This window comes from Emys orbicularis, chromosome 12 (genome assembly GCF_028017835.1).
Source record: "Emys orbicularis isolate rEmyOrb1 chromosome 12, rEmyOrb1.hap1, whole genome shotgun sequence".
In the NCBI taxonomy this organism is placed as follows: Eukaryota; Metazoa; Chordata; order Testudines; family Emydidae; genus Emys; species Emys orbicularis.
Genome location: NC_088694.1, coordinates 32417457 through 32440101, shown reverse-complemented (window position 1 = coordinate 32440101; position 22645 = coordinate 32417457). Strand labels below are relative to the sequence as shown.

Sequence of the window (22645 nt, the reverse complement as noted above, 5' to 3'; positions counted from 1 at the left end):
AACTACCTCACCTGCTCATTGATCCATCTCCCCAGGACTTATTCTAATACGGTATTACAAAGCCCTGAGCAGCTTCAGGCAGCCGTCACTTTAAAATGTATATCAACCTGCTGTCGAGTGATGCTTCCCCCTTTAGTCCCCAAACGCAGAATTCTCATCTCCCCCAGCCCTGTAAAAAAAAAAAAAATCACCCTGGCACAAGGCCCAGGATAGGTCATATTCAGTCCTGCAGGTAGAAGCTTTATACCATTGGAAAGGGATCATACATTGGGAAGTTACCTACAATCATTTTTCTAGATCTAAAAATATAATTGCCAGATTCTCCATTATGATCAGGCACCTTTGAGTTGCACAGGCAGCACAACAGAGCTGGCGTCTCACTGTGTTTCACCAGAGGGGTGGCACCCCTCCGGCATAAAGCCAGCAGAAGTCAGCTTCTGTGCCAACTGCCCCACCCCACTGCAGCACATGGGGCGAGGTGGACAGAGTGGGGCTCCTCACACCGTTGACCCACAGTGGAGGGATACAAAAAATAGTCCCAAGACAAATTCATACCTTAAAATATTTCTAAAATAGATGCAGCATGCACACAATACAGTGCAGTAAAGGTTAGGGGCACTCATTTGCAATCACCACTCTCATCCCACACTCAGCCTAATAAACCCTTTACCCCACACCCTACCATCCTGCATTCTCTCAGCAAATAGTTCTTCTGATACTTCCACAGTGAATAAGTGCAACTGGAGGCAATCAAAGGTACGCACACAAACATGGGATCGACACCGTTAGCACCCTGCCTTACTGACAGCTCCCTTTCCATTGTATTTATTGTACAGGATTCAAAGCAAATGATGTTAGTAAAATTATAATTGTGCAGATTAAGAGAGCTAGCTACACCACAGCACTGTGTCAATAATTTATTACATTTTATGCTGTTACTGAGTAATTTTACTACGAGCACTTGAGAACAGCTTGAACCTTATACAGAGTAATACAACTTGCAACATATCAGTGGATAGGGTGAATAGTTAAGAAAGAGATGAAGCTTGGAACAAAACATACATTGAAACAAATATGCTTCCGCATTTATCTAGCTCCATGTACAATCGAATACTAAATCAACATATTATATTTAATGATTTTTTTTCATATACACATCATTTTAAGAGCTAATTGGAAAAGTTCATCTTACAGTGTAACTATTTACACCAAACTCTGAGTGTTTAGGGACATTACTTTCTCTTACAGACATTAGTATTCTCTTCACACATTTCCTAATGGACATGGTGAGGAAGATATTGGAAGTGGGACTCAGACTTGTCTTAAGAACAACATTTAAAGGAACAGTAATGTTTTTTAAGAGGTGTATATGCTGCTTGTTGACTTTACATTTAACAATATCCTTAGGGATTAAAACAGCAGAGCTTTTTGTGGTATGGAATTTTAATTTCCTTGGAAGTGATCTTTAGTGAGAACAATTCTCTTATGATTATGGAATTCTTTACTCAAAGCCCCATTCTGGGCTAACTTTGGAGTGTGACAGTATTGAACTACTGCTAAAATGTGTCTACCACTAAGAGACACACAGACACAGTGAGATTTTAGCAGATTGTTTCTTATTACCGTTGTTGTAAACATACTTGTGCTAGGGCTAAAAGGATTAGTTACTCTTGTTTGAGAAGAGGTTCTTGTCAATTTTTGTAAGTATCTTTGTTAATGTATTAATGTGAGGGATTGTGCTGCTACCTACAACCACATGACTCCACTACCATGTCTTCATATTGTTTGTAGACCACGTTATTTGCAGAGTCTATAAAGAGAATGCTAATAGGACTCAGTCTGGTTGGAACACAGCAAGTTGGAGGAGTAGATTCTGGGTCCATTGAGTTCATTAACGTTTGGATAACTGCGTGATTGGTGGGTTCTAAGTGAGATCGAAGAGGAAATTCACAAAGCCCTTCACAGTGATAAGCTTCATATTCCAGAGGGGCTATTATCCAGTCATCCCAGCCCATATCCTTAAAATTCACATGGAGAGCTTTTTTACTACACCTTGCCTTCAGGTTCTTGTTGGGCCTCTTCCCCTGCCTCGTTGCTAGAGGAGCTCTTCTCTTCCTCCGCTGATTGAATAAGTATTCATAAACAGTTTTGTCATCTTGACCTGATCTCGCCTTGATTTCATTGAAAAACAGGTCCCTTTTTTTTGTCCTCCCAAATACCAAGAAGAGAGCCTTTTCATTGACCTGCCTCCCTGTTCTATTCAATCCCATACTCCTTAGATCAATAGCTCTCCCCCTATCAAAAGCTTCGAGTTCGAAACACAAGTTAACGGAGTTTTTAAAATTCCTAAAAAGTTTCCAAATGTCAAATACTTCCCATTTTGGTGTATCTGCAATGCTGACAGTGCGAGAGTCCAGGAGAGTTGCTGCTTGTCTGTTTGTGGGGCAACTGAACAATTTCACTTGGGAAGTTTTCCCAGGAGAATGAGGCTTCCAGGTCTCAGAGGGCTTTTTCCTTAATATCCGCAGCTCTGCCCCCAACAAACCATCTTTTTCTAATGCACTGATGTCAAAAACATATTTTTGTTTTCTTATGGCTGGAGCTCGGTCATCTAAAACAAAACAAAAACCACACATACTTTTAAGTTTATTGTAAACAAGAATGAGTATTAGCTCTAAAATTCCTCCTGTTACTTCTGAAGTTTGCTCATAAACTCACAAGGTCACTCGCTATTAGCCCACAGTCTTGGAAGTCATAATAAAGAGCCTTTTAACCAATACTGACGCAGTCATGAAAATCTGTTCTGAGCTGAGACTCAGAGGAGCTTAATGACTCAGTAGTGAAATGGCATTCTGAACTCTTCTTGTTTCAGCCAAAGAAATGTCATCTCACCTGTGTGTGTTTTCTGGCCCCAAAGTATCAATTAGCCAACTGGCAGAGATTCCTCCTTCAAGTGTGAGCCTTCACAGTGCATAGCCACCACTTACATTCTTGAAATAGGACTGAAGTGGGGCTTAAGTGGTCCCTGGACCTCATGCTGGCCCCCTGTACAGAGGTGAGTTTCACCAATAGACAGTACAATGGTTAATTTGTCCTTTAAAACCCAAATCCTCCAGGAACTGCCAGGCACCAGGACAACTGCTTTATTAACTACACAAGGCTCACAACTTATTCTGATGGAGCAAAAAATATAACCCCCAGAACCATTGCCTGGTAAGGTTCATAAGAAACATTATTAAGAAACATGGCTATTTAAATTCAGCATGTTACATTGACATTGCCTTCCAAAGGAGAATCAAGTATTTCATCTGAAATGCAGCTCTGCTGAACAGCATTCCATTTCTCTACAGCAGCCAAATTGTGATCATTAAATGCCTTCTGTGTCCCCACTCTAGACTGGATTGTCAGGTGACAGCCTCATCATTGCTCCCTCATCCATAGCATTCCCAGGAGCTGCTCTCCATGGGCACCATCAATGCTCACTGAAATCCCTGAAAAAATGCATCCTAACATCACGGAGAGCAGCATTAGGCTCCAATTGCCCTACTTGAGCAGTCAGGTGAACACCTGATCTGTGACACTGTCCATCTCACCAATAAGAAGCTACGCGATGAACAGGAAATGAAGCATGTTCATTTATTGGAGGAAGGGGTGCACTAGGCTAGCTCAATTTTCTCAAAATTTTCCACAATCAGAAACTCATGCCACAGAGTCTCAGGTCTCCCCTGGAAGAGGCCAGCATTTTCACAAAGAAGCACTGTTTTGCTCCTGGAAAAGCACAGAAATAGCACTGTCTTTACAGCGCCATATGCCTGGAGACATATGGCTAACAAGAAATAAAATGGTATTTTACCAACTACTGTAGTTTAAGTATGAAAAAAGCTTCCAAGTCATATTTTCAAAGGTGTTTAGGCACCTAAACATGCAGATAGGCAGTCAGTGGGTTTTCAGAATCACCTAGGCATCTAACAGCCATTCATTTCAATAGGAGTTAGGTGCCCCAGTGCTTTTGAAAATCCCATTAGGCACCTATCTGCATCTTCAGGCATCAAAAAGCCTTTGAAAATATGTCCCTAAATGTTTTGCTTAACTAGCGTACAAATACTATGTCCTGCTGCCAGAAGAATCTTCTAAGCTTAAACTGAAAAGACAAAAACTGCCTATAAGTTACATGATTCTGATTACATTCGAATCAGTCAAGCTATTTTTAATGAGCATTATTTTTCAATTAACAATACATGCAGACATGCATCACACACATATCAATGTCATGCACACACACTCACACTCATAAATGCTGTAGTTCCTTTCTTACCTTGTCCTTTATCTATAAAGCTTGTTATTGTATTGGCAAGCCCAGTCTCCAGTTTTACACTTCCATTAATGCCTTTTCTTTCTGCATCCGAGAGAGTCCTGTAGAGGGAGAGCATGTATTCATGTGGCGTTATAGGGGGGTGTTTGAAAGTCTCTTTAGGTTCCCTTTGTGTTACAGGCTCTTTAGTCTTTTTGGTTTTGTAAGAACTGGCATCAGTATTGCCTGTGCCAGTTTTTCTGAGCGAGGCTTTGCTGCCAAGGTTCTGAACCTTTGGGGTCACTGTCCTTACTCCAGATTGTCTGTTTGGGGACTGCCCTACCTTTGTGTCTGTGGTCCCTTCTCTAGAGAGACTCTTCTTTGATTCATTATTCTTTGCCAAGAGAGCTGCTGCTTGAACAGTATTGCTTTTAGCTCTCGCCTTTAAGGTCCCAGCACTATATCCATGGTTTCCAGTCCTAAAGGTACCTGCCCTTGGCGAGGGATTTGTCTCTTTTCCTTCTGCTTTTAACAATCCTAACTTGGATCCTGGATTACTCTGACCTGCTTCGGAATTACTCAACACTACAGAAACTAGAACCAGGTAAAACCAAGTCAAGTGCCAAAGCAATAAAGTGAGAAAGTGCAAGATTTTCATCCTCTGGTCTTCCTTTGAATGCCACTAAAGAAAAAATCAGAAAAGGTTCCTCCAGTTTGGCATAAGAAAACATGAAAGAAATTAAAAATTGAAGTCAGCAGGAATAGTTTTCTTTTAAGCTTAAAACACTTTAAATCTGTTTGTTTAACATTTGTATCCAGTCCCATAGTGGAAATGCTCATTTATTCAGATCTAATCTTCTCCTGGCCTCAGTTAGCAGCTAAAAAGAACTTGTTCTTGAAAAGAGAAGGTTTACCACCCCTTTTTCTTCTGTAAAACTGACTGAAAGCTTGAAGGAGTCTTGTTTAAATCTGAAGGGGTTTTTTTCCAAGAAGGAAGAATGGCGTAATGCTGCCTCTGTGTTACAAGTTTCTTTTTCTTTCTTTTTTTTTTTTTAAGTTTTGAATCCTTTCCAGTGAAAATATTTCACACACAGAGACCTGCAGGTGCTTAGAAATTTTTTACAAACCTGAACTCAGGAATTGGAAACGGAATTCCAACAAAAACCTATTTAATTACTCTCTGATGTCATGCTGTCTAAACTAATTTAACTGCGATATATTTCTTTAAAAAAAATCTTCTTTACCCTTTCCATTAGCATGAGTCATACTCTGCTTCATGTGAAACAACTCTGTACGATCAAAACTCCAGAGGATGCCTTTTAAAGTGGCAATACGACCTTTACATTAGCCTTAGATGAACTTCACATTTAAACAGAACAAAGTACAAACTAACAGTATGAATCTTGTACAGAATCTATTGGAATAAATACATTCAAATATCTTATGATTCATACGACATATTTCAAACAGTTCTGGACTTGGAATCTTTTCCTGATAATTGCAACAGTGAAGTCGCTTTTTCGTTTGGTAACTGAAGGACTTTGCTAACAACGTCATATGCATCCATTCACACAATGAACATATTTTGAAGCCATTTATTGTTACACTTTTAGAAAATAAAGTTAATTTCAGTTTGATGCAAACACTTGAACAAATGAACTGAAGCCTCATGAAATACAGAGGGAATGTTTCCCTGTTTTGTAGACAGCATTTTCATGCCTCTCCAGATTTCCCCATTTCTGTAATGTTCCCTGACTGTAGAGCTTACCTATCAGTTCGGATTCTGTCCAGAATTAAGCAGCAGTGTCCCCTGCAGGAAAATAGAGTTTCTGTCAACCTAAGGCACTGAGGGAGCCAGAGAGACATGATTCTAAAACTCCCAGTCACAGGCTTGGTTTACACTAGCAAGTTATGTTGGTATAACTAAATCGCTCAGGGGTGTGGAAAAACCCCTGAGCCACATAGTTATACTGACCTAACCTCCAGTGTAGACAGGGCTATTTTGATGGAAGAAGCCCTCCTGTTGGCGTAGGTAGCTGTGACACCCTGTATCTTGGGGGAAACACCCTGCACCCCCATGTTCATCCTTATAATATGATTGTGTGGTATCCAATGCAAAGTTTGTCATGTCGGGTGTTTTCGAAGGCTCATGATGCACTGAGCATTGTTGTTATAGTAATGTTATAGGTTGTAATTTCATGTATATAGTTATGAGGATGAAAATGTGTCCTCATGGCTTAAAACAAGCCCAGGCAAAACTCTCCAGTTCACACCTCATCAGGGCATGTATGGGACAAACCCAGCCCAGCCTCACAGGAACAAAGGACACTGGCCTAGGCAGCAACAAAGGATCTGTTGGACTCTCGAGTGAGTCACCCCCCCTTCCCTTGGCCAGTTTGGGACTGCGATGAGGTAATGCTCACCTGACCCTGGGGGGGGGGGAGGGGCAAAGCCAAAAGGGAAGAAAGAACATGATAAAAGGGAGAGATGTTTGCCATGCTCTTCCTCTCTCTTCCACCTACATCTACAGACACCAACACCAAGCGACTGAAGCGCTGATCAAAGGGGAGAGCCTGGCTGAAGGGCAACCAGCCAGCCTGTGGTGAGAAGCATCAAAGTTTGTAAGGGCACTGAAAGTGTTAAGATCAGCTTAGAATGCGTTTTGCTTTTATTTCATTTGATCAAATCTGCCTTGTTGTGCTTTGACTTATAATCACTTAAAATCTATCTTTTGTAGTTAATAAATTTGTTTGTTTATTCTACCTGAAGCAGTGCGTTTGGTTTGAAGTGTGTCAGAGACTCCCCTTGGGATAACAAGCCTGGTACATATCAATTTCTTTGTTAAATTGACAAACTCATATAACCTTGCAGCGTCCAGCAGGCATAACTGGACATTGCAAGATGGAGGTTCCTAGGGTTGTGTCTGGGACCAGAGATATTGGTTAGTGTCATTCCGTTGCATAATCCAAGCAGTTTACATGCCAGGGGCTGTGTGTGAATAGCCCAGGAGTGGGGGTTCTCACAGCGGAGCAGGGTAAGGCTGGCCCCCAGAGTCAGGGATTGGAGTGACCTAGCAGATCACTAGTCCAGATAACACCGGGGGAACATCACAGTGGCGCAGCGAGCAGGGTGTATGTACAGCTTGTTACCCCAAGTGGAGTTCACACTTTAAGCACTGATATTTGTGATTTTAAGTGAGTCTTAAGTGCAGTGGCTAAGGACAGTTAGGAGGAGGTCACAGTTTTGTTATTTTCTGTTTGTTTATTTTGGGTGAGGGAAATAAGCACAAGAAAGCAGAAAAATGACTACCAGTGAAGCAGCTACAAAATTAGCTGGCCAGATTGGAAGCGGCAGAGAAGGCAAAGGACTGCAAGTTTCAAATGGGGCAGGCAGAAATGAGGCCCAAAGAAGAGGAGGCTGCACACAGAAGGGCTATGGAAGAAAGAAAAAGAGAGAGAGAGAGAAAACACCAGCAGGACTTGCTAGAGAAGCAGAAGCAGAACCAGAGGCCCTCGACCCAACGACTCCCATCACTCCAAAACCCACAAATGGGAACACTTATGTCCTGCATACAGCGAGGAGGACGATATTGCTGAATATCTGACTACCTTTGAACGGCTGTGTGTAATACATGAAATCCCTGATAAGAGAGTTCCTGTTTTGCGAAGTTTCAGATTACCCCTGAAACATATAGGGTTAAATTTAGGAATCTTAAGAGGGATATTGGCGTGAGTAATGGGGAATATGTAAACAAAATGAAAGATTTGTTGGGAAAATGGGTGAGGAGTAAAGAGGTGGCAAGTTTTGAAGTAATGCTTGATCTTGTTGCTCAAGAGCATTTCCTAAGCATATGTAAGGCTGATGTAAAGCAGTGTCTATGGGATAAAGATGTAAAGACTGTGGATGTGTCGCTGGGGGGGGGAGGGGTTAGGGAAAGGTTCTCCCCCGCCCCCCTGACTCACCAGTGGCGGGAAGTGGAGCCCTGTGGCTGGGAGCTGGAGGAGTAGAGCTGGCTGGGGCCGTGTCTCTCTGCTTCCCGCCGCCGGCGAGTGCGCGGGGGGGTCCTTTTGCCAACCTCCCCGGCCCCCGCACTCACCAGCGGCTGGGAGCTGGCGGAGTAGAACTGGCTGGGGCCGTGTCTCTCCGCTTCCCGCCGCCGGCGAGTGCGGGGGGGGGGGTCCTTTCCCCAACCTCCCCGGCCCCCGCACTCACCAGCGGCTGGGAGCTGGCAGAGTACAGCTGGCTGGGGCCAGGTTGCTCCACTTCCCACCGCTGCCAGTGAGTGCAGGGGGGGATCCCTTCTCCCAAGCCCCCTTCCCCGAGCGACATGGCTGGGGCTTGGGTGAGGGAAGCAGAGTGGGCTGCTCCCGGCCCCCCCGCTAATCCCCTGGGCCACTCTGGGCCCGCAAAAGTGCCCCCCCCACAGCTCCTGCCTCCCAGACCCTGTGGGGAGGGAGGCCTGGGGGGCTGCGTAGGGCACCCAAATGGCTAGGGACAGACCTGATGGTACCCCAATCCAGGTCCCAGTTTTTCAGGATGCTATTTCTGATAAGTTTTTGGAAAGTAACGGTCTCTACATCAAGATGCAACTCCAACGCCTGGGACAGCAGAAGAGTTGAGACCAGGAAATTGCCAGGTGGTAGTTTGTGAGAACACAAATGACCCAACTGACAGAGAAGGGGTGTTTTCCCCCAGGCTGGTGAGAGACAGGAAGCAGTTATGGAAAAGCAGCTGGGAAAAGGTGCATCTGATTAAAGGGTAAACACACCTAGCCCAGAGAGCACAGGTCACAGCCCTCTAGGGGGCAGGGAAGGACTCAGTGCTGGGAGGGGGAAACACCAGGTAACCCCAAAAGGGGAGCTGGATTCTCTGCATATGTACAGTCCTGGGGTTGGGAGACCGCTCCCCAAAGGGCCAGCTGATGTGTAGGATCCCCCTGGACACTTATCTTGCCAGACCCTGAGATACCAAAATTCCAGAAACATGATTAAATTAAGAGCCCACACAGAGGGGAACACTGGAGGGAAAGAAAAGCCAGTGACTGATTACATGGGGGAGTGTCAAAGGACACCATGGGTAATGAACAAACTAACTTCAAACTACACTATTTGAACAGAGGACGTGGTATCATAAAGATACTTGTAAACACACATCTGTGATAAAATTTTTGGTATTAATGTTAAGTTTTGGGGATAAGAATTTTGACACGGATGTTAAACCTTATGATAATGCTACTTTTCAATTAATACCTGTAAAGAGACTTAAAGCTAACTACAGCGGAGAAACCATAACAAACCTAGTTTGCTGGGTGAGGGGGAAACTGAGGCACGCTGCCTCATGGCCTTAATGGCTGGATTCCAAGAGAACTATAACACAAACTGCCTTTGAGATACGCAGTGACTAACCCTCTTGCAGTAAACTAAGGGCACAGGTGTGACTCCCTGTATCTCGGGGGAACACCCTGCACCCACCACATTCATCTTAAACCCAGAAGGGCCACTTCTGGATAACAGTGGCTAAGGGACACTGTAAAAAAAAGAACTATAGAGCATGCGCCAACTGCGGGTAATTGAGTTATCCCACAGTGAACGGTCTGGTCAAATCATGCTGCTCCCAAAACCAGACTACAGTATTCAGTTTTGTATTGACTACCGCAAAGAAAACAGAGTATCTGAATTTGATATGTACCCTATGCCTAGGATTGATGAGATGCTAGATCAGGGGTTCTCAGCCTTTTTCTTTCTGAAGCCCCCCCAAACATGCTATAACAACTCCATGGCCCACCTGTGCCACAACTATTTTTCTGCATATAAAAGCATAGTTGCTGGAACTGGGGGTGCAGCTGCACCCCCTGGCTTGAAGTTTTTTCCATCATGTACAGGGTTTACAGTTTGGTTCAATGGCTCTCAGCACCCCCACTGTACAAATTGTTCCAGCACCCCGTATAAAAGCCAGGGCCAGCACTGGGGGCAGAAAGCAGGGCAATTGCCTCAGGCCCTACGCTAGAGGGGTCCCGCGAAACTAAGTTGTTCAGTCTTCGGCTTCAGTCCCAGGTGGCAGGGCTCAGGGCGGCGGGGCTTTGGCTTTCTGACCTGGGCTGGGCTCTAGTGAGTCTAATGCCAGCCCTGCTTGGCGGACCCCCTGAAACCTGCTTGGGGGCCTCCCAGGGGGCCTCGGACACCTGGTTGAGAACTCCTGTGCTAGATGGACTGGGGAAGGCCCAATCCATAACGATGTTGGACCTTACTAAGGACTAAGGATTATTGGCAAATCCCCTTACCTCCGGAGTCCAGGGAGTTGACTGCATTTGCCACACCTTATGGCTTCTATCAATCCCAGCAACATTTTAAAGATTTATGGGTCAGATATTCCTACCCCACTCGGGCCTACCTGGATGATGATGTGATTTATACACATACCTGGGCAGAGCATCTCCAGGGGGTCAGAGCAGTATTCCAATCCCTCAGGGAAGCAGGCCTCACCACCAACCCTGCCAAATGATGTATTGGATGTGCAGAGACAAAATACCTGGGAGACACTCTGGGGAACGGAGAAACAAGCCGCTGTTAGACAAGGTAGACTCGCCAGTCCCCACCACTAAGCAACAAGTGAAATCTTTGTTGGAGCTGACTTGTTACTATTGGCAATTTATATCCCTGTTCTCCACACTCACAGCCCCTTTAACAGACCTTCTGCACAACAAGACACCCCAAAAGGTGCACTAAATTCCCACATGTGGGTGCATTTGGGGAAATAAAGGGGATCCTTTGCAGCACACTAGTACTACATAGCCCAAACTTTACTAGGGATTTCATCCTGCAGATTGGTGCCTCTGAATGGGGGCTGGGGACAGTGAATTTGTAAGTGTCTGCTTTAATACATGGCTTGACTTTGGTTCACAGCCTTTCATTCAGGCCTCAGATCTTGCACAAGGCCCAGTGCTCCAGACTTTCTCTCACTACTATATTCCCCTGCTTTTTGTCTTTTTATGGGGAGGATGTTTACCCATCATTTCAGAAAAGCATAAGATGACCTGGGGGCCTAAACACTGTTTCTTGGCCATTTTGCTTTAACCATCCATGCATTCATGTCCCATGTGTTCAATGGTTTGCACATTCCCTCATACAACCTTTTGACAGGTTTTTTATTTCAATTGTTTTTAGGTTCATATAGTGGGCCTGGGGGAATGTTAGGTTCGGGACTTTAGCTGAGAAGTGTAGTTTTAGAGTTGTTCTGAAATACTGTGATAGCACTGTGAAACACACTGTAATAATGCCTATGTATCTGAGGGGTAAAACAGAACTTTGGAGTAGTGACATTACAAATAGGACCTTTATATATAAATCTTTTATAATTAGTTACTACACAGTACTGTCCATTCATATTATAGGTTACCCTTACTGCTGGTTGTCACCATTTGGGATACACCAGTAGTTGATGCTGATTAATTGTTTTTGTAGATGCTGTTTTTCAGATATATTGGTTACTGTCCATTCAGCAGGTTATCAGATATTGCTGTCAGAATTCAATATTGGTAATCTGACTGAACAAACTTGTTTTGAATAACATGTGCCTTAGTTAGGATGCAGTGTCACTGATTGGCAGCATGCCTCAGTGGGTCACAGCTGAGGATGCCAAACTCAGGACGAACTGCTGAGAAAAAGGGCAGACACACCCCAGACTGGTGGTTATTCTACCATCAGGTACACTAAACCAGCAACAAAAGTAAACATCTGTCTCACCACACTGATTAACAAGAAATCCAAACAACAGTCCCCTTAGCCATCCCAGCCCTTGTTTCACCACCCAGACACTAGACTTAATGATGAGCGGTTATTTAAAACCAATTTCATCAAACAAAGGGTCCTTCTAATCCCAAGAGATCAGTCATATAGCCAGGTCAATATATAACTCAGATCTTACCCAATAATCACACTGTTGCCAATCCTTTAGTATCTAATATCTAAAGGTTTATTTATAAGAGAAAAGAAAGAGGCGAGAGTTAAAATGGTTAAGGAAGTTATATACATACAATAATTGCAACGTTCTTGAATTAGGTTTGTAGCAGTGATGTTACAGACTGCTGCCTTGCAAAGTCTCTGGTAACTTCCAAAAGATTGGAAGGTCCTCAGACCACTGATTGGAACGCTCCTTTTAGTGTAAGTCCATAGTCCAGAGATTAGAGCAGGAAAAAGGCAAAATGGAGATGCTTCCAGGGTCTTTTTATGTCTTCTCCCTTAAGTCTTAGTTTGTAGGAAATTACAAGCACAAGACAGAGTCCAGGGTCACATGAGCAAGTCACATGCCCTTGCATGCTTTGATGACTCATAGAAGCAGCCATTACCCATATTCTGGCTAAAGCCATATTCACAGGAAGGCTCACCAGGTGGGGACGAGCTTCTTCTATGGCCCATTGTGTTCTTTAATGGGCCACCAACTTGAATGGTCCATTCACAATGTGCGGGTTAGACTGGATGTAAACTACTTTGTGCGTGTTACCCTAGGAGCAAACACATTTGAAATATTGGTACATAGTCAATATGCATAACTTTAGATACAAAGATGATACATGCATACAAACAGAATCATCATATTTGATGGATTGTAACTTTTCCATTGATACCTTACATGACATACTTCCTACAGGATTTGTTGCAACTGTCTAACAGTGGCAATATTAATGATATACATGCTCGTATTTCAACCATACAGCATCACACTGACCCCAAATTATAACCGGCACTAACAAAAAAATTGTCTATACAAATGCAGATTATGTACAGCAGTGCTATGCTGAGTTGATCAGACTTAAATGTAAGGGAGTTGGATGCAGGGTACACTACAATTTCAAAGTTACACAGAAACCTTTTTCCTTTATATTGTATACAGTTTATTTTACAATGTATTGCATTTACTATATATTGCGGGCATGGTGGCACATGCCTGTAATCCCAGCTACTTGAGAGGCTAAAGCTTGGCAGATTGCTTAAACTCAGGGGTTCTAGGCTGCTGTGTGATATGCAGATGAGCTGTCTGGTGCCGCTGACAGCCTAGCCATCCAGTTGCTGAAGGACTGGTTAGAAAACACAAACAGCATATTGTGATTGGCATGGCCTCAGTGAGGGCTGATGGACCAGTCAATCAAGGTGACTGTTGCATTACACATGCTTGGCTTGGTTTCTTTGCAGGAACCAATGCCTGTGCAGTATGTGCTGATCAAACACTGACCATGGTTTGAATTTTTTTTAAATATTTTTAAATTTTATTTGTTATTTAGTTTATAGTAAATAGTTTTTGGGTGTTTTTTCTTTTCTTTTAGTTGGCTTAGGCATTTTGCTTTTTAGCCCGCTGACCTATTTACTTATCTTCTTTAGCACATTTTGTTTTTAACCTAATAATTTTTTTCTAATTCTATTTTTTGAAAAAATTAGGCCTCCATTCATGTGTTAATTACTTATGTAAGGCCAGGCCTCAGCTTTTTTCTGCCTTTTTAGTAGCATTTGTTTTATTTGCATAATATTTTTGTTTTTTGCACTTTTTTGTTTGTTTGTTTGTTTATTACCCAGCAGCACAGTTTCAAGATAACAGTGGTAGTAATTATTCGAACCACCATTAATATTAGGCTTAAAGCAGTGGTTCTCAATACTTCCAGACTACTGTACCCCTTTCAGGAGTCTGATTTTAGTCCTGGACGGTGGGGCTCAGACTTTGACTTCAGCATGTATCTTAGCTTCACAGGCCCAGTGCTTGCCAGCCTCTAATGATAACCCTGCACTTGCAACCCCCAAACCCATCCTGCCACCCCGAGGTTGAGAAACACTGATATGCTATGTAGAGCAATATAAACAAGTCATTGTCTATATGAAATTTTAGTGTGTGCTGACTTCGCTAGTGCTTTTTATGTAGCCAGTTGTAAAATTAGGCATATATCTAGATGGTTTGACATACCCCTGGTTGAGACCCACTGGCTTAAAGTATGAACCGGGGTGTAAGCTGACTCATAGGCTGCTGCAGCCCCAGGCTTGAAGTGGATTCTATTATATACAGGGTTTATAGTTTGATTCACCGGCTCTCAGCACCCCCACTGTAAAAATTGTTCCAGCACCCCTGAGTTCACCTTCTCTGGTACAGCCCACCAGGGTATTTTCACTGCCTGTAACAGTATTGTTCTCAATTTTCTGTTGCTTAGCTATGAGTTGGGCAATGGGCACCAATTGCTTTATTTTTCATTGTACCAAATTAGGTGGTGTTAATTGACAAGGGAGGTATGGGTGATTTTTATTTGGTGGTGTTTGTTACAGCTTCTGTCACATTTTTCTTCATCTGCACATTTGGCCATAGGGTGTGAGTACCAATCTGAGAGAGGTGAGGTTCAGACAAAATTCATTCAGGTTTCCCTGGCATAGTGTTGTCTCCACTGAGAAGCTGTGATATTCCAGAGCACATACTATGTTTCCGAGCCATGCCACTTTCTTCATTTTTTTCTTAAATGACTAGATGGGCCCACAAAGTTGCTTGATTACTTTCAATTATTTTTATTTCCTGCATTAGATGCATAACAAGTTTTGTAGTATATATGCTGCATGCACTTGCCTGAGAAACATTATTATTTAATAAATGAATTACAGTTTTTACAAATATAGAATTAATTTTAAAATTTGTGCAATGGAGTGCATATTACTAATAATGCCTTTTGCTGGATGGTTAAAGTGCTAATTCCTCCTCCTTTTTTAATGGCTTGACCTAATTTATTAGTTAGTGAATTAATTAAGTGATGGGCACAGCAGGCATTAACTGAAGGTGGGAGGGCCAGGAAGAAGAGAAGACAGGCTAGTCAATGAAGATACCCAGAGTTCAGAGCCCCAGGATGATCCAGGGTGAATCGCAGAGGATTGCAAGGGAGAATAAAAAACAAGAGGACTTCAGTAGACCCGCTCCCACCCCTGGCTCAGTGGCATTGAGGGGTGCAGGGGAGAGAGTTACCCTGCTGGGAACCGGCTCCGCCCGACTGGCCCTTGCACCATGTTGTTGAAAGGAGCCGGTGGGGACCCATGGAGCCACCTCCCCAGCCCGCTATTCACCCGCCACCCCCAGGAGCAGCAGTGCTGCAGCCGCCAGTGAGAGGAAGGCCCAGGGCTGCGGCAGGGCTGTTAGCTCCATGGCACCGCCCACTCGTGCCGAGATTCAGCCTCATGCCCCCCTCCCATCCCGAGTCACACAGAGACCCGAGCACCCCGCCCCTGACGCTGCCTACCCATTGGCTGCAGCAGTCCCGCAAGTCCCGCCCCCTTCCCTTTAAAGAAAGAACTAGTCACCCTGACACAGCTCAGGATGGACACAGTTATCCCGGCCTGGGGGCTGCAGTCCACCTGGTCACGGTCAGCGCTGCTCCTGAATGGCTGTTAGCCAATGGAACTGTCCCTTCCTCTCACCTTAATCTGTCCCAGTTAGCAGCCACAAACCCAATATAACCAGGGTGCAGAAGAAACATAGGTGCTGGGGTGGCTGCTGCACCCCTTGGCTTGAAGTGGTTTCCATTATATACAACATTTACAGTTTGGTTCAATGGCTCTCAGCACCCCCATTATACAGATTGTTCCAATGCCACTGTCTACAGTGTTAACACAAATTGTCATAACAGCTTATAAAAGCTTTAACTTTTGAATTTCAGTGTTGTCATTAAATAGTGCCCCCCATAATGTCCCACAACTACAAAAATGTAAATTGATCAAAATCTTTAAAAATGCTTAAAAATAAACATCAGTATTAGCTGTTGAAATTATTTAAAAGATAAAAATTGAATTCTGCCAAGTCTACCTGAGGGGCTTCCATTTGCCTTTTAATAGGGCCTCCAGTATTGCTAAAGTTTCCTGTTCTAGTAGTTTGATTGTCTTACACAAGGCTGCAAGGTCACTTCTCTGACTAGCAGCTTCAGGCTCTTCACGTTTTCTATCAATATATGCCCTTTTCTTTTCCAGCATTCCTTTTTACCTCTCTGTCTAAGGCCTAGTCTACACTGGCAAGTTTCTGCACAGTAAAGCAGCTTTCTGCAGTGTAACTCCCGAGGTGCACACACTGCCGAGCCACTCAGTGTGCAGAAACTGCACAGTTGCAGCGCTGTAAAAAAAATAAATAAAAAAATCACCCCAACGAGAGGTGTAGAGCTTTCTGCGCTGGGGCTAGAGTGCCACAGTGCCAGCATAGACACCCTGGTCGATTACAGTGCTGCGATTGGCCTCCGAGAGGTGTCCCACAATGCCGGTTCTCACCTCTCCGGTCATCGGTTTGAATTCTACTGCCCTGCCCTCAAGTGACCAACTGGCAGCACCATCCCTTAAATTCCTTAGGAATTTTGAAAGTCCCCTTCCTGTTTGCTCAGTGACACGTGCAGTGGGCTCAGTGCATCTTTCCAGGTGACCATGCCTGCTCCACACACCTGGCTATCCCCCATTTGGAGTAATGCCAAGCTGCTGGACCTCATCAGTATTTGGGGAGAGGAGGTTGTCCAGTCCCAGCTGCGCTCCAGCCATAGGAATTCTGATACCTACAGACAGATTTCACGCTGCGTGACAGAATGTGTCCCGGTCATGGCCCCTCTGCAGTGCAGGGTCAAAGTGAAGGAGCTGCGGAACACCTACCACAGGGCGTGGGAGGCAAACCACCGCTCTGGTGCTGCACCCATGAGCTGATGGTTCTACAAAGAGCTGGACGCGATACTCGGTGGCAACCACACCTCCACTGCGAAGGCCACTGTGGATACTTCGGTGGCTCACATGCCAGTCGAGAGTGGACCAAGCCAGAAGGAGGAAATCTTGGATGAGGATGTGGAGGGCGAGGGGGACCCAGAGACAGAGGATGACTCGGAGGTCAGAGATGCATGCAGCCAGGAGCTCTTCTCTACCCCGGAGGAGGCTAGCCAGTCACAGCTGTCGGAGCTTGGCGAAGCGCAAACAGGAGAGGAGGCCCCTGGTAAGTGGTTTTGATTTGGGGAATCGCTGAAGCGAGTTGAAGCAGGCTTGTGTCTGTATGATGCACGTACCACCACATGCCTAGTCTGAGCAGCGGAACAGGGTGTTGATTAACTCCCTCACTTTACGGAAATCTCCCTCCGAGATCTCCACAAAACTCTCATGGAGATACTGGGCAATCTGCTGCCGCAGGTTCTTTGGCAGAGGAGCTTTGTTTCTTGCCCCATTAAGGGTAACTTTCCCATGCCACTCTGCCGTCACTGGAGGGTGGGGAAACCATTGCTGCACATAGCCGAGCTGCATAAGGGCCAGGGCGGAAGCTGCAGGCTTTGAGAAGACCCTCCCTTGATTCACTGCTCACCCTCAGCAGTGAGATATCTTCCATAATGAACACAGCCTGTGGAAAATGTGGGGACAGTAATGATTATAGCCCCCCCCCCCCCAGTGCTGGCTGTCCCCAAGAACCATGTGCCCAGTACGGTCCTGGCAAACTGATTTCCCCTGCCCCTGCAGTTACTCACCATTTTGGGGGTCTTGTGGCTCATGTGTGCTTGCCTGGGGTCAGCCAGTTAGTGACAGGTGTGTGAGTACTGGCTGCGTTTTAAATCACTGAATCAGTATCTGTGTGTTGCAAACAATACTGCTTCTGTAAAATGTTGCATTTTGGCTTCATAGATATGACCTTGGGAGCTCAGCCTCTCTCTTCGTTATCGCCGGCTGACCGGCTGCACAGAATTAGAAAGCAGCCACAAAGAACTAAAGAAGACTGTCTGTGTGAGGTCATGATGTACTTTGTGGCCAAAAAGCAAGAATTGAAGGAGTGGCAGGACAGCGAGAAGAGGGACCGAAAGGAGAACATGCCAGAACAAAGCCACGGAGCAGCTCTTAAAAGTTATGGCGTGTCAAGCGGACACGACCCAGGCACTACTAGCACTACAAACTGAGCAGCTCCGTGCCTGCCCTTCCCTCAGCCGCTGTTAAAAAACTCTTTCCCATTTGCCCCCTAGACACCACCAACACACTCTTATCAACCTCCTGGCTCCAGTGTATACCCGTGGCATTCCACTCCTGCCCCGTCTCAGTCCAGCCCTGCAGACTCCCAGTTCCCACTGCACTCAGTACCCATCCCTCTGCAGTTTAGCCCTGCTGAAGTACAGTACCCGCTGCACTGTACTCCAAGGACAAGGTTGCATATGATACCTGGACATACACAAATCTTTAACCATCCCAGGACCCCACCTCCTCCTGGGACCCTCCCTTCCCCCATCCTCCACAGTGCTGATGTGTTTTTTTGTTTGTCTCTCTCCTCCAGTTGTTGTTTTTTAATAAAAGAATTGTTTTGGTTTGAAAGCAATCTTTATTCCAGTAATTGAAAGTAAACAGAGCCCTGCAAAGCAACAGGCAATTTTCTTAAACCTTCATAGTGCATCGTCTGCACCAATCACAGTCACCTCCTAGCATTACAAGCACTGCACTCCCGAGCACAGCAAATATTAGAGGATTTCAGCTTCAAATTGCTGCCTCAAGGCATCCCTGATCCTTATGGCCCCATGCTGTGCCCCTCCAATAGCCCTGGTCTCTGGCTGTTCAAATTCAGCCTCCAGGCGCTGAGCCTCAGTGGTCCAGCCCTAAGTTAAGCTTTCACCCTTCCCAAATATTATGGAACGTACAGCACCCAGCTATAAGCATAGGAATATTGTCATCAGCCAGGTCCAGCCTCCCATATAGGCAGTGCCAGCGGGCCTTTAAACGGCCAAAAGCACACTTGGATCTCCCAGGATCACAATGAGCATTTCAACACTACCGTGGCTCTTTTGGGTAATGTTGATCGCTAATTTGGCTCCTGAACCACTGAGGTCTGAGTATCACTGCTTTACACTTCTCTTTTCCATTGATGCCCAAGTAGCTTCGTTAATCCATTCTTCCCTTTTAGATTCTGCTATTAGAACTGCTTTTGCACTTTCTTGATAGCACTCGGATGTTTTCTTATTGAGTATCAGTGTGAGGAGTAGGATGCTGGTAAAAATATTCTGCTCCCTTGCGGAGACCTGTTGTCTTCTGTTTGCTTTCTTGGAGGTATCACAGACCGAAGCTGGTGTGTGCCAGATTGATTTGGTGGGTTTCAGCAGCCCATCCCTGATTAGCGTGACCAAGCTCCCTGGAGCTGTAGAGTGGATAATATCCAGGAGTTTATGTTATACAGGGGAGCAGCTCTGGGAAGGGGTAGTATGTGTGTGTCTGGAGTCGGGGGGCAGCGCCAAGGGGCATGGGTGGTGTCTGGGGTGGGTGAGGGTGTGTCTACAATGGTGGGGCAGCTGGGGTGACAGTGTCTGTGATGGTGGGGCAGCTCTGTGGGGGGTGGGTATGGGCAGCAGGTATTGAAGGCCAGGGCAGGCTAAGCCTCCCCGGACACAGGCCGTGGCCCCGCCACCCATGTTCCCCCAAGAGGCCCTGCCCTCCTCCCCCCCCTAAAATCATAGGACTGGAAGGGATCTCGAGAGGTCATCTAGTCCAGTCCCCTGCACTCACGGCAGGACTAAGTACTCTATCCTGAAGCCAGCCCAGCATGGGCTCACCATGCTGGTGGCCTCAGGGCTCCTCCAGTCATTGGGGGGGGGGGGGGGAGAAAGACAGGGGGAGAGCCAGCAGACTAACCTCCCCAAAGGGGGAGGTCACTCACCACCATGGGGGTGCAAGGGTGTAACAGAGTCACACTCCTCTCTCACGAGCACCCCCTGGCTGAGTGCATGTGCCTGCCCTCTCTCTCTACCTGTTTGTGGTGGGTCTTCAGTAACTCAGCCCTCCAGCCGAGGTTCACACACTCGGTGTGATAAAAGCAAAGCAAACCACTTCCAGGGTAGAAGTCCAACAGGGGGAAGGTCCTTGGATCTGCAGCCCTGTCCTGGAGCTCACTTTTCAATCAGTCCAGGAGGGCCGATCACAGTACCCTGATCCAAAGTGTCTCTCAGCCCCTTCTGGGCTCTCTCACGTTGTCCCTGCCCTTTAAGCAGTCCCAGTCCTGGTATGGGGCCATGTCCCCCAGGGCTCTCTCCTTGGAGACTCTTCACCTCTCTGGGCCTTTCTAGCCCCAGCTCTTCAGCTGGACCATTAAAAGAGTTCAGTTCCCCTTCTAGGGTGTATCAAAGTTCAGGCCACTTTCCCAGTGGCTGGTGGCAGGGACTCAGGCCTGCCTTCTACTCCAGGTCCAAGCCCAGGGACCCTATAGATAGCAGCCATACACCATGTCCCTTTAAATACACTGCATTGCTGCTACAATTCCCTGGGCCACTTCCCCATGGCTCCAGCACAGTCTTCACCCTTACCTTAGGGGTTTGGCTGGGTGGAGTCCCAGCAGCCAGCCCAGAGCCATCCATACTCCTCTACTGCTAGCAAAGAACTGAACTTGCTCTGGCACTGCAGCTCTACTTATACTAGCCTGCTGGGCCCTGATTGGCTGCTTCCCACACAGCCAGTCTAGGCAGCTTGGAGGACCTCTCTACTGCCCGTTTCTGGGGCAGGGTGTGGCAGGGCCATCAAGCCTCCAGAAGGGGGCCCTCAGGGCCTAGTCCAACCCATCACAGGGTGTCTGGGTTGGAGGGGGCAGTGCCACGGTGTGTGGGGATGTTTGGGATAGTGGGCAGGTCAGGGTGTCTGTGTCTTGGATGGGATAGAGGGCAGGTCTGGGCACGTTTAGAGTTGCCAGGTGTCTGGTTTTTGACAGGAACGCCTGGTCAAAAAGGGACCCTGGCAGCTCCAGTCAGCTCTGCTGACTGGGCCATTAAAAGTCCGGTTGGTGGCGCAGGCAGGCTCCCTACCCGGCTCCACACAGCTCCCAGAAAGCTGCCGGCATCTCCTTCTGGCTCCTAGGGAGAGGGACGGCCACAGGGGCTCTGCATGCTACCCCCACCCCCAGCGACAGCTCAGCAGCTCCCATTGGCCAGGAACCGCGGCCAATGGGAGCTGAGGGGGCGGCACCTGTAGGCACGGGCAGCATGCTGAGCCATGTGGTTACACCTCCACCTAGGAGCCAGAGGGAGATGTCACTGCTTTCCAGGAGCTACCCTGGTAAGCGCTGCCTGGACCTGCACCCCAAACCCTCTTGCGTTCCCCAACCTCCTGAGCCCCTTCCTGCACTCTGAACCCCATGGCCCCAGCCTGGTGCCCCCTCCTGCACCCTAAACCCCCACCTCAGAGCCAACACCCCCAGCCAGAGCACTCACCCCTCCCCCACACCCCAACCCCCTGCCCAGTCTGGATCCCCTTCCCGCACTCTGAACCCCTTATTTCTGGTCCCACCCCAGAGCCCACATCCCCAGCCCAGAGCCCTCACCCCCTCTCATACCCCAACCCCCTACCCCAGCCCAGTGAAAATGAGTAAGTGAGCGAGGGTGGGGGAGAGCGAGCGACGAAGGGAGGGGGGATGGAGTGAGCAGGGGACAGGGCCTCGGAGAAGGGGCGGGGCAAGGGTGTTCAGTTTTCTGCAAATAGAAAATTGGCAACCCTAGGTGGGGTGTGTCTGATGGGATGGGAGGGCAGCCTGGGGTTGCGTCTGTGATGGGATGAGGGGTGGGGGGATGGGATGGAGGGGCTGGTGGACTGCTGTGTGGGGTGGATGTGTGTCTGGGATGGAGAATCAGGGGGCAGCTCTGAAGGAGTGTGATGGGAGGTGTCCGGGTAGCTCTGTGTGGGGGGGGATGTGTCTGGGAAGGGATGGGATGCGAGGGCAGCCAGGGGTGTGTGGGTGTGTGTCAGGGCAGGGTGGCAGCTTTGGTGTGAGGCTAGGCTGGGCAGGGGGGCAGCTCCTGGGTGGGGCTGGGCCAGGATATCTGCTCTTGTGTGTCTGTCACTCTCCCTGCATGAAGCAGCTGCCTTGGCCACTTCCTCCCAGGCTTGCGGTGCTCTCAGCAGTTCCCCTTCCTGGAGCCGGACGTTCCGCTCCTGCTGGCCAGACCTTATCACCCACCCGCAGCACCCTGCATATGCCCTTCAGGATGCCGGAGCTCATCTCCGTCCAAGACTTCATCTCCCAGACTCTGGAGGATCTGAGCTCCCCAACTACCTCCTCCTTCACCAGCCACATGGGCAAGTGCCGAGGCACCGTCTGCAGCCTGGAGGAGGTGAGGGGGCTGGGGAGGTGCTGGAGCCGGGGAGGGGGTGCAGCAGTGGACAAAGTCCCACTTCCCTGCCCTCTCCTGTCTTGGAGCACAAACAGCTAGTAGGGTCTGCCAGGGCTCGGCTTATTGCTGCACTTTGTCTGCTGCTGTCTCCAGCCATTTCTCACCTCCCCACCCTTCAGACCTTGACTTCCTCTTCTACAATCTGCTTGCGCCTGCCTGCTGCTTCCCCATTCAGTTTTTCCATTGTGAGGCCTAAACTGAATGTCCTG

The 22645-nt window shown here is 47.1% G+C and overlaps 2 protein-coding genes across 2 annotated transcripts in view; one reads left to right on the top strand and one right to left on the bottom strand.

Moving 5' to 3' along the window:
* Nucleotides 1-1742: 1742 nt before the first annotated feature.
* GDF5 (growth differentiation factor 5) lies at nucleotides 1743-4949 on the bottom strand. Its single transcript, XM_065414764.1, has 2 exons — nucleotides 4316-4949; nucleotides 1743-2611 (listed from the first exon to the last, which is right to left on the bottom strand). The coding sequence occupies exons 1-2, from the start codon at nucleotides 4947-4949 to the stop codon at nucleotides 1743-1745; spliced, it is 1503 nt and encodes a 500-aa protein (XP_065270836.1).
* A 17289-nt stretch (nucleotides 4950-22238) lies between these two features.
* The window catches only part of LOC135886704 (arf-GAP with SH3 domain, ANK repeat and PH domain-containing protein 2-like), a 102954-nt gene continuing 102547 nt past the window's right edge, over nucleotides 22239-22645 (top strand). Inside the window, exon 1 of the mRNA XM_065414491.1 lies at nucleotides 22239-22376. Within this exon, the coding sequence (XP_065270563.1) occupies nucleotides 22239-22376 (138 nt within the window). The remainder of the gene's footprint in view (nucleotides 22377-22645) is intronic.

Bases quoted from the DNA above. Each gene is read 5' to 3' on its own strand.
- GDF5 (XM_065414764.1), bottom strand. From the start codon at position 4,949: ATGAAAATCTTGCACTTTCTCACTTTATTGCTTTGGCACTTGACTTGG. The intron at 2,612-4,315 runs GTAAGAAAGGAA...GTTTTGTTTTAG, and splicing joins CTTTATAGATAAAGGACAAG to ATGACCGAGCTCCAGCCATA.